Source organism: Vipera berus (assembly GCF_964194415.1).
Source record: "Vipera berus genome assembly, chromosome: 1".
Classification (NCBI taxonomy): domain Eukaryota; kingdom Metazoa; phylum Chordata; class Lepidosauria; order Squamata; family Viperidae; genus Vipera; species Vipera berus.
The window spans coordinates 312,828,609-312,841,304 of NC_138202.1; the positions used below are offsets into that span (position 1 = coordinate 312,828,609).

General features: G+C 40.5%; 1 protein-coding gene across 1 annotated transcript in view; it reads right to left on the reverse strand.

The window, feature by feature from the left end:
- Positions 1-12,696, reverse strand: part of DTL (denticleless E3 ubiquitin protein ligase homolog) — a gene marked incomplete at its 5' end in the record, with an annotated part of 35,730 nt that overhangs the window by 12,877 nt on the left and 10,157 nt on the right. Inside the window, 3 exons of the mRNA XM_081312832.1 lie at positions 4,020-4,124; positions 6,551-6,654; positions 8,995-9,068. Coding sequence (XP_081168958.1) covers positions 4,020-4,124; positions 6,551-6,654; positions 8,995-9,068 — 283 coding nt within the window. The remainder of the gene's footprint in view (positions 1-4,019; positions 4,125-6,550; positions 6,655-8,994; positions 9,069-12,696) is intronic.

Here is a 12,696-nt window from a genome sequence, read left to right on the forward strand (position 1 = left end):
GAGGAAATCAATCCTGACTGCTCTTTAGAAGGCCAGATCCTGAAGCTAAAACTCAAATACTTTGGCCACCTAATGAGAAGGAAGGACTCACTGGAGAAGAGCCTAATGCTGGGAAAGATCGAGGGCAATAGAAGAAGGGGACGACAGAGAATGAGGTGGCTGGATGGAGTCACTGAAGCAGTAGGTGTGAGCTTAAATGGACTCCAGAAGATGGTAGAGGACAGGAAGGCCTGGAGGAATGTTGTCCATAGGGTCGCGATAGGTCGGACACGACTTCGCAGCTAACAACAACAACAACAAAGTGGCTTCAATTTCTATGGTTGTCTATAATATCTTAACAATGGACAAACATTCCTTTGGACTAAAAGAGGAACAATAAGATAACAAGCTAAAAATATAACCACAATTAAGTAATATGAGAAATAATTAAGAGACATTTTTCAGTTCAGGCAATTTTCTTAAAGAGCTAGGACCAGCAACTAAGATATTTGGAAGAACATGGAATACTCACAATCAAAGAAAAAGGAGCAGAGAAGAAAGAAAGTTTATTCAATGCAGCAAAATAAAACTTGCCACTAGACGTTTGTAAAATGTTTCAAGTTTCAATTGTATAAAACTATTTTAAGTTCGAAATTAGTGTTCAATCTTGAAATTGAACAATCTTGAAACACTTTCATGTTAGAACACATCTGTAAACAGTATCAGATCCTCTTATTCCTGAATATAGCAAATACTCAATGAGTTCCTGTATTACGCAGTGGACTCCTGTGTTAACACAGAACTTCTAAAATGTTGCAAAAATATAAATAAATATGTATTAAAGATATTCAGAGTAGATTTTTTTGGGGGAAAAATTATGTTCACTTATTTCTTTCTTCAGGGAACTGTTTATCTCGGAGGTTAATGATAATGGCGGACTGTTTACAACTTTTCACATTTGGCACTTGTGAGGTAGACACTGAAGTTTCAGTATCCAGTAGGGAAATTGCTGCTTTTCTCATTTCCTGAAACTGGTATCTTATTTCTTAAGAAGGATGTGCAGTGACACAGAGATATGGTTTACTTGGCTATTTTTAAACACCTTTAAAACTAATGACCCAAAGAATTCTGAGTTGTCAGTAGCAGAGAGTTAGATTCAATGGACATTCTGCAGGGACAAATGGGATGTCAGATTCCTAGACTCAGCACAGAAAATTAGAGACCCTCCGATCAGTATTGAAAAGAAAACTATGGTCTATAGATGCCCATGTCAAGTTGTTATCACATTTTCCTTCAATGTTTTTCAAATGTTGTCCACGCAAAGCTTTGGTTTTCCATCTATTTAATCTATCATCTAGCCGTTTTTCCTTATATTCTGCCTTTGTTTCTGTTATTTTTGATAATGCTCTCTGTTTTCACAGCCTGCAGCAATTTTTCTGTACTTTGATTCACACAGTCATTCAAACTTCGCTTTTCTTCTTCTACAGTTTGGTGGATTTGCAGTAGCCCTCTGCCCCCTATTCTTCTTGGCAGATATAGTCTGTCGATGTCACTTCGTGGATGTAGAGCATGGTGCACGTTCAAAGGTTTATGCGTTTTCCGGTCTAGGTGTTCCAATTTGGCCAATGTCCAGTTGATAATTCCAGCTGGGTAGCCTATCACTGGGACTTCGCCCATGTATTAATGGCTTTAATTATATTTCCAGCATTCAGCTTCTGATGTATTCCTTTTGTGTTGACTCTTTGACTTTTCCATTCAAGATGTTATCTGCTTCCGATATGCCTAGGTATTTGTAACCGTCATCCTTTGCTAGTGCTTTCATAATACTTCCGTTTCCCAGTTCTATTCCTTCTATTTTACCCATTTTTCCATGTTGTCCTTTGTCAGAGAAATTAGCATGTTGCTTTGTTCTGTTTTAGGTTGAACACACACGGAGCAGGGTAAGCAAGCATTTTCAAGTATGCAAACATTTTCACGCTTTAGTTGGCAGTGTTGGCATGTACAATTGCTCACACACCCTAGCAGTGCTACACAGGAAATCAAAAGTCTTGCCTGTAAGAGTCCAAAGTCAAATCAGAGCATGGGTAAATCATAAGTCCAAAAGCTGTTTAAAGGCTTGTCAGCCAATTCTGAAATAGAAAAACCGAGATTCGGCTGGCACAGGGGATTCAAAGTCGTGAAAATATAGAACTAAAATTTAAGCAGTTGCTCCCAATGGAAAAAGCAATTGCTGTCAGTTACAGTAGTATAGGTTCAGTTAAGGTTATTGCTAGCTTGTTTCTCAATGAGTTGAACAGAATTCCTCCGAGAACATGCCATTCTTGGTTCTCTGGAGTTTGTAACATGTTCTCAGGGATAGCACTGCTTGGAATTGGCACCTCTGTCATTTGATTCATACTGATTCTCCCAAATGATTATTGGCAAGGTTGATCCTAGGTAATTAATTGCTCTCCAATTCTTCAGGGTGACATTTCTCCAGTGCAGGCTCTTCTGCGTTTGAGTCCTCTGACTTGAAAGAGACCATGACAGTCAGCATAGGCAGATCTAAGTTATTTTTCCTCTCTCTTCTATCTGGGCCTTGAAATCCAAAATAATCTTCTTCTAGTAGGATTAGAGTGACAGAACCAAGAAATGAACTTGACCATTTAGAGCAGCTTTCTTTATTCTGGTATCTGTTAGATGTACCAAGGCTGAAAGTTCTGGGGACTGCATTTGCAATATATGTGAAAGTATCAGGCTGAGGAAAGATGATTACAATTACAAATATATCAATTCACCTACAGTAACTCAGAATTATCTCCATGCAGCCATGAAGACAGCTTTATAAAACTGCATATTTTTGGAGTTATGAGTAAGCAATGTATATACAAGGTTATTATAAAACAAGATGCTATTACAATTTCCAAGAGGCATAGAGCATTTTAGAATATTGTTTGAACAAAAACAGAGAAATAGGTAGAACAAGATAGAAAAACCTAGATCAACCAATTTATGCCAGATCAACCAACTTAGGCTAGATTACAATCCAAGCATTAGAAATCTTTATAGATAGCAAAAATTGAACCAAAGTTTTCCAATTCTGCATGGATTTTTTCTTTCTGCTTGCTAACCTTCCATTAGGAACACTCAAATAAAAATGGATGTAAGTATTTTTCTTTTCTGACCTTTCCCATTTTCTCAAAATCCAAGTCCTTACCAGTGATACAATTTCCTACATTTTCAAAATATTCTGGAGTGGAGTGTGGCATTGCCACCTGGAAAAAGGCAGCAATTAAAGTTTTGTAGATTTTATTGATCTATCCTTCAGAAAAATCAATATACTGAACCTTCTGACTCTTGCAGAATTACAGAATATAGCGTAAAGGTAGATGGTTGGAATGTAAACCAATTTCCATTAATTTTATTTCGTTCAAAAAAAGGGGGGGGAGGGAAAGAGCAATGATTTAGAAAAAAGGAATCAGAAGAACACAAGGAACACTTAATAAAATCCACTATTTCAAACACATTTAAGTTAGCCTTTCAGTATTTGCTGTTCTTTTGTGGTCTGAGAGGTAATTTTGTAGACTCTGAAAATGAGGTGATAAATAAACAAGCCTTGCTTGAGATAAGCACAATTAACAAATGAATTCACTATTCATAAGATATAATGGTTCCACTCTGGATTAATGTAAAAAAGGCTGCTAATGACTATAAGTATACAGTGAAAAGATATACAGGTAGTCCTCAGACTACTAAGCTTGTTTGTCTAAAGGAAAACAGAGTACGGAGACATCTGTAGGGTTATAAACTTTCGTACTGCGATTCATAGAAGCTGTCCTGATAGATTTGATTGTAAAGTATGATCTACTACATACTGCAATTCTATGGACACTCAGCTTGGCAAAAGCCTTATCAAATATATGGGACTACATTTCCTGGAAATGCATATGGTACTCCCGTACTCCCAGAGATAGTACAGTAAGTGCATCAGCCATAGCTTTTTAAACTTGTTAAGTAGCAAGACGTACAGATAATCTGTATCCCAAAATATTAGTACTTACCTGGAGCATTCTTCAGACCCGGCATACAGAACATGTATATATTATCATCAGTGCAATTAGCAAATAGGTTGGTACCAGTGGAATCCAAAATAAGACTGGAATATCCTAGAATACAGAAGATTCTGTTGTCAGACTTCCCTCCTTAAAGGCTGGATAAGAAACAGCTAATCCCAGGAGCAGGAATCTAAGACCTCTGATTATTAGTATTTATTAGAAGGTTAAAGGAAGATTAAAGACAAAAATTCCAGCAAGTGCTTTCAAATAAGATACTAAGGTATAAGCAGTCTACAGTGGTGAAAGTCATCTATGTTTTATGTTCTTTCAAAACAAAGAGGCGGCTTGCCTTTTTTTGTGTGAAGGGGAATAGACTGGATGTTTTCATTATTTTGGTAAATGCTGGTCTTTTTATAACTAGGGAAACTGACCTCTTATGCTTATTTAGTCAGTCTGTGATAAAAGGAAAAAAGATTTTTTTAAAAAAAATACTTTAGCACATCCCATATTGCAGTGTAAAAACATTTCTATAATAGCTTGTGGAAATCAAATTTTATTTTTCTTCCATTCAGCCGAGACTGTTTCTCAGAGACTGCCTGAGCAAATCCCTGCAATTTTCTTTGCAAAGTTTTTCAGGAGTAGTTTGCCATTGCCTCTTTCCTAGGGCTGAGAGTGACTAGCTTAAGGTCATCCAGCTGGCTTTGCGTCTAAGGTGGATTAGAAATCTCAGTCTCTCAATTTCTATTCTGCCACCTTAAACCACTACACCACGGGTCGGCAACCTGTGGCTCCGGAGCCGCATGTGGCTCTTTGAGCCGTCTCCTGCGGCTCCCAGCCGCCCGGTGCACGCGCACCTCTTCGAACAGGCAGTGGTGCGCACACACCTCTCCAAATGGAGAGTGGCACCGCCCGTTTGGAGAGGTGCGTGCGCACCTCTCCGAATGGGCGGAGGTGCGTGTGCACCTCCCCAAACCTTTGGAGAGGTGCGCATGCACCTCCGCGCGAACGGGCAGCGGCGCCGCTCTTTGGGAAAGCTGCCGCGGCATGTTTGCAGGCTGCCAAAGGCGGTAGCTCTGCAAACGGGCCGTCGCGCAACTGGGAACCGGTTCCATCACACATAAAAAAAATGGCAACCGCGCGCGTCCGCGCATGCGCAAGAAAAACCAGCTTTGCGCATGCGCAAAAATTTTTTGCGCATGCGCGTGCATGGACACACATGCGCGGCTCCCACTTTTTTTTATGTGTGATGGAACCGGTTCCCAGTGGCTCTTTTCCTTTTTCAGGTTGCCGACCCCTGCACTACACCAAACTGGCTCCATGTAAATCAGATAGAAAATATAAAAAGGTAGAAATCAGAAGTATCTAAAAAGTGTTCCAAATCACTGCTTAAAAATTAAAAGCCCAGGGAAATGGAAACCTTTGCTTGGCATCAGGAGGAAAAAAAAATGTCTGAAAAGCATTCCCCAAAAGAAAATTGCATCTAACAAAACCCTTTCCTCAGTTCTGCCTACATCACCTCAGAGGAAGGAGCAGAGCACTGAGAAGACCTAAGCATATAGGCAGGCTCTTATTATCCAGTCGTGATTAATGTCATAACGAGTCATATTTACAATACTTTACAGAATGGTTTTGACTATGACAAGATCAGGTCACTCACCAACAGAATTTCTGCTTTATTTGGATTAAGCTTCAGTCCACTGGCTTTCATCTAGTTCCTTAGTAATGCTGACACTAATCTAACAGGGCAACTGCTAGATGTAAAAGAGCTGGATACTATCAGTGTGTTAATTAACTCCTAATGACCTGCCTGAGACTTCATGGAACACTGAAACTCACAAGGACCAGAAAATAAATCTTATAGCCCCTTATGGCATAAGTGACCATCATAGTATCCTCTCCAAAAACAAAAACACAACCTTTTAAAAAAATCATCTTCCAGGATCATGGAAACACTGTGTCTTTAAGCTCGTTTACACAGACCATCCCAAAAGGCAATGTGGCAGCACTGAAGACTATTGACACCTAGAGAATTAATTCATCCTGCCCATTCTCTCAAAACAGGTGACCAAACAGGGTCACGAATGCCATTGTTTTGCTAACGCTAGTTCTGAAATCAGGCTAAGACAGATTTTGATAAATGACCTCAGCTCAAAGTGTAATTTATAAGAGCCTTGGTGGAGCAGTGGGCTAATGCCTCCTTAAGTAACACCAGCTGCCTGCAATTAGTGCAGGTTCGCATCCCACCAGGCTCAAGGTTGACTCAGCCTTCCATCCTTCCGAGGTAGGTAAAATGAGGACCCAGATTGTTGGGGGCAATAAGCTGACTTTGTAATAATGCCGCTTGGGGTGTGTGTGAAAACCCTAATAAGCAGGCATATACATAGAATGAAGGCTACTGCTAAGCTTGTAAGCCGCCCTGAGTCTTCGGAGAAGGGCGGGATATAAATGGAATTAAAATAAAAAATAATAATAATTCTAATGTATGAATACAAATGACCCTAATTGTCTTCCTTCTTGAATATTCAGTTATGCCATACCAAGTTTACGGATGCTGTTCCCTGGGTAGCTGAAAACTCTGGATGGCACTGGTTCCTGCCGGTATGCAGTGTAGTTCTTGCGCAGATCCCATATTTTGATCACACTAAAATTAAGAAAACAGAATTCTTCAGAATTCCATACAATGATCAAGTCTTCCTCAGTTTGATGTTCTCCAAATATATCTGACGTGAATTCAGTAAACCATAATCCCAAAACATGTGAAGGAAACTAGCTGTAATCCAGTCTCATATGTAATATTCAGATTACATATGATTAATTGATGAACAGAATATTCCTTTATTCAAGATATTTGTTCAACTGGCTGGGAAGCAATATAAATTGAGAAATACAATAATAGGAAGCATAGTATGTCTGTCTGTCTACTTACCTAGTTTATTTAACAGTTATAGTTCTCCCAAATCAAAATATTATGGGTGGGTTGCAAGATATTTAAAAAATAAAACCCAAGACAAACACCACTAACACTTTGCCAGATTCAACAACTCAGTGAAATTAAACAATTTTCAATAAAAAATATAAAACTATTTTCCTTAATTTTCTAAATGACATGACGGGGAGGACTATATGAAGCACAGGGGAGCTGTCAAGTAGGGGAGCTGCCCACAGGCCTGCTGACTTTTTCATGTCCCCCTAACTTCAAGAAAAGTGGAATTCTTACCTGTACTTCCCAAAATGTTTTTCCCAAATGGACAGATTCAATTCTGATTAGACAGTGTCTGATGCAGCCCAGTGCCATATCACATGTGGCTTTTATCAGCGATTACCAGCACTTTGCACTGAGCCCAGAAGTCTAGTGATAGTCAGTGCAGCAACAGGAGAGGTGTTACCTTGCAAGCAACTGATCTATCAATAGGTTTGGCTCTATCTCAACAGCTGACATAACAATTGTGTATAAAAAATGCTTTTACATTCTAGACAAATTGTAGCTTCCAGATCATTTACAATGCTCTCCCCCTCCCCACTGAGTGCATTACAGTACTCCTGGCAGGTGATCATCAAGGTGTGGATTATCAAGGCCAGTGTATCCTGGTCTAGGGAGGGCTACAACTCATGCATCAGCTAAAGCTGGGCAAAGGGGCCACAATAATGGCCTCCACTGGCTATTTAAGCAGCACTCTCAATCGAGGAAGAACATCCCCAAGGCACATAGCACATTTCATGGGGCAATGTGACCCTGTCTAATGGCCTATGTTAATACAATGACATGTACTGATATACAGCAACTCAGCCTCGGAGGGATTTAATCAATTATAAATGTAATACAATATATTAAATATTATTTGTTATTACTATCAGGATATCACCTTCCAACTAGAAGAATTTGACAGGACTTTTTAAAGACTGAGAAATTATCTTCTCAATTTATTTAATTGCTAAGAGACACAGCGATCAGAGGTCAAGGTTTCCCAGCTGTTAATGTCCATTCCCAAGGCCTTTAGATCCCTCTAAGCTGGGAAACCTTGACCTCTGATCACTCAGCTTGGAGCCCAAAGATGCAGCATGGCCTTCTCTAATTCGAAGAGACACTTGGGCAGGCTGAGGCAAAGAGACAGTCCCAGAACCAGCGAAATCTGGGGGCTGGACAGGGGACAGATCGTATCTGCCCTCAGTGTGGAAGGGACTGCCACTCTTGAATTGGCCTTTTTAGCCACACCAGATGCTGCTTTAGGACCTCTTTCCAGAGCATGATACCATAGTCCAGGGGTGTCAAACTCAATTTCATTGAGGGCCGCATCAGCATTGCGGCTGCCCTCAAGGGGCCGGGTGGGTATGGCCAGGGTGGGTGTGGCCTACTGGGTGGGCGTGGCTAGAGTGAGTATGGCCTACTGGATGGGCGTGGCCAGCTCTACAACGTTCGCATCAAGGGTGCCCATGGGGGCCTGGGCAGGAGTGGGACAGATCTGACAGTCTCTGGCAGGAGGAGGGTCTCTGGGCCAGGGCCAAGGCAGTGGGGGCCGTTCCCTCACTGTTTCCAGGATGGCTTCGTGGGCCACATGAAACCACTTCGCGGGCCGGATCCGGCCCCCGGGCCTTGTGTTTGACATGTCTGCCATAGTCTGTCAAGACTGAAGGATGCCAATGAATGAACGAATGAACGACAGCAGTACATCATATGCTTTTAAAACCTACAATGTGGGAGAGTGTGTTTCACCATCTTCTGCTACCTTTCAGCTATAGGATGGATCCTTGTTTGACAAATGGCTTAGTTTATAATGACACAACTAAATAAGAAATCTGCTGTTTTTAACCCCCCCCCTCCCCAAGAAAGTCCTCGTTCCCCAGGTAAGAGGCATTCTATGAAATTTCAATTGTTTCATTACAGGAATGTTCACATGAGCAAACAATCCAAAATTAGAAATCCATAGTGCTTCTCAAAAGGAGAATTAAAAAAAATGCTGGAAACAGAAGTATTGACTATTACCCATCAACAGCCCCTGCTGAGATTAAGGTATGTTCATCTTGAAGTAGTACCACTGTCACACTCTGCTGGAAATCCTTAGAAAAGAATGAGAAAAAAGTCATTTCTCAACAGGCTAATACTATAACAAAGTTAATTTCAGTATTGAACATTTCCTATAAATAGCTTCCCATTTGACCCAGTTAGTAATTATTTATTGACGTTTCAAAAACTGTGGCTCTATCTCAATAGTTGAAGAGTTCAACAACTGTGTATAAAGAAAAGCACACAAAGGAAACCTAATTACCACTGTATTTGCATTTATCTATTGTTGAGTCCCACTGAATATATTGATTTTTAAGTCATCATAATTGAGATTACATTGTATGCCTTACAAATGATTAAAACTAGCTTCTCAAGATATCATCCATATCTTTCTGGATGCAGAATGCATCTGAAGTTCCCTGCCTAAGTCATTCCTTGTGAAATACAGTAGGTTGTAAAGTATGATGTAGCTACTGCATTTATTTTTAAGCCTACCTTCCAAAGGTAAGTCATAACGTAACTAAGAAACAACTGCCTAACAGTTATGGAAAGTGAAGAAAAATGTATTTAATCAATTTATATACCCACTGCACACTGGGATTCTGGGCTATGATTGAGAGAGAGAGAAAGAAGGAGAGAAACCCAACAAACAAATAGAAACAAAGAGCATACAGCATACAAGGCTAACACAATCATATTCCCATTGCAAACAGGCTCATTCTACACCCTGATTCAGGGCTCTGGAGAAAAAGCCAGATTTTCAACATCTTAAGGAAGGCCAATAAGGTTGTGACCATCTGAATTTCAGGGGATATGCTAGTCAACAGAAGAGCTGGGTCCCCATAAATGGCACTATTTCATGCAGGAAACCCAAAGCATGTTAGATATTGTACATATTTCTCCACCCAATCAACCTTTCAAGATTGCTATTATGGGACAAATTAAACGTGGAAGCATTAGATGCCATCTGGAATTGTTCAATTACAGTTCCACGAATGACCTGCCCTGTGTCATGAATGGCTTTATAGGTGGTAATCAGCACCTTGAATTGCACCTGGAAGCTGACTAGTAGACAGTATGACTCACAAAGTAGTAAAATGGGGCTATCATGCCACTGCATTCTCAACCAGTGGTAGCTTTCAGATGCAGCATGCATTCAAAATTGGGTGCTCAGAATCCACAATTTGAAATGAGTATACAATGGATATAACACACATCTGACATCAGTTAGAACAAGTATGTGATAATATATAAGAAAATATACAAGTGTCAACGCTGAAAACCAACTTGGCTGAAGATGTACTCAATGACCCCCGCGAATTGAGAGAGCTGAGGGAGTACATTGGCAAGAACTTGGCTAGAGGGTTCATCCAGCCAACAAAATCCCGAGTAGCTGCCCCTGTGTTTTTTAAAGAAAGGAAAGATGGGTTGCTGAGGCTGTGCGTGGATTTTAAAGGGTTAAACACAGTCAGCATGGAGAATACGTACCCCCTCTCTTTCATGAAAGACATGTTAGCCCATTTGGCGAAAGGAAAGTTTTTACCAAGCTAGACCTAAGAGAAGCATACTATTGAGTGAGAGTAAAAAAAGGAGACGAGTGGAAAACAGCTTTTAACAGCCTACTGGGAAGTTTTCAGTTCAATGTTATGCCGTTTGGACTGCAGGAAGCCCCTGGTGGGTTCATGCAATTGATTAATCAAGTGCTGCATGATCACCTGTACAAAGGGGTCTTAGTCTATCTTGATGACATCCTCATTTATACAGATGATTTATACAGATTTATATGGCAAAGCATATTAAATTAGTGTGTGAAGTACTCAAAAAACTGTTTGAATTCCATCAAACGTGCCTGGACTACCTAGGACCGTGGTGGCGAACTTATGGCACGGGTGCCACAGGTGGCACGCAGAGCCTTCTCTGTGGGCACACACGCCGTCGGCCCAGTCCTAGGCCTTCAGCTGGGTTTTATAAAACCTTTTCGTTTTAGGCCTCCACTGCTGTGTGCGGGGAAAAAAAAGGTTCAATCAATCAATTTCAATTTCTTGCGGGAAAAAAAAAGATCTTGCAAACTTGGAATTGATTGAACTTTTTAGTCCCGCCCAGTCTGCCATTACCACCGCAGGCACGCCCACCCAATGGGCCATGCCCACCCAGCACCCGATACATAAGTGGAGTTTGGGTTGCAGTTTGGGCACTCGGTCTCTAAAAGGTTCGCCATCACTGACCTAGGACATAGAATTTCCAGTGAAGGCATTGAAAAGAATCCATCCAAACTTAAGGCAGCGCTAGAATGACAACCCCCACGTACCCGTAAACAACTCCAACATTTTTTGGGATTCGCAAATTTCTACCAGCAGTTTATCCCCTCTTTTGTTGAGATGGCTTTACCAATTACTGACCTGTTAAAGACTGGGAAAAATGGGGGTAAGCCATGACCCTATCTGCCCTTGCCATGGTCTATGGAAAGCCAAACTGCTTTTGAGAACTTGAAGACTGTTTGCTGCCAAACCTGTTCTCAAACACCCCAACCCTGAAGAGCAATTCATCATCCAAGCCGACACTAGCAATGTGGCTGTGGAGGCAGTTCTTTTGCAAAGAAACCAAAAGGGAGACTTACATCATGCGCCTACACTTCCAAGAAATTAAAGGATGCTGAGCGAAGATGGGCTGTTTGGGAGAAAGAAGCTTTTGCAGTGAGATGGGCTCTATTAATGTGGTGTCATTTCCTCGAGGGGAGCAAGGTGCCTTTTGAAGTATGGACTGATCATAAAAATCTAGAGGCACTGAAAACTACCCTGTAAGTTATCTCCCAAACAAGTCCGATGGGCACAGTATTGTTTTAATTCTGTCAGAGCATGAAGTCTTATTGCACTGAGATAACCCAGGAGTAAATACAATAAACAGTGGTCTATATTAAATGGTGGTGGTATAATAAATAATAATAATAATAATAATAATAATAATAATAATAATAATAATAATAATAATAATAATAATAATAATAATAAAGTTGGAAGGTCATCTAGTCCAACCCCCTGCTCAGGCAGGATATCATACACCAGGAACAATATACATACACGTGGTATTACAGCAAACTCCAACACAGCAGAAAATGGATGAAAGAGAACACAGTAGCAGAGCCTTCCCTTTTATACAAAGGCTCTTAAAAGGACATAGACCCTGCTGAGTCATTCCCATCATTACATCATACATCTCACATTATACAAGCTGATTAGCTGTTAAATTATTACCTTGACATTCCTCCCATTTAAAGCTAAACAGCTGTTAACCCAAATACTTTTACACACTCCTGATGCTTGCCTGCATATAAAGGCTTAGTCAACATATGAACATTCCTTCACTGTGTAAATCCTTCTTTTTATTGGTCTCATCTATCGGAACCATGACACCAAGCCTGAAGGATGGTGGAAAGAGGAGAGAAGGATGAATACTTTAATGGTGCAGTAACTATAAACAAAGTCTTGTTATAGCAGAGAAAATTACTGCATGCATAAAGTTACTAGAAAATTATCATCTCCAGAAATAGCTAAGACAAACTTCCTATAGTTCTCAATGTGATCCTCAATGGAACTGCATCTACATGGAGGGAAGTGTGTAGTGGGGTGCCCCAGTGCTCTGTTCTGGGTCCAGTGCTTTTCAACATTTTCATCAATGATTTGG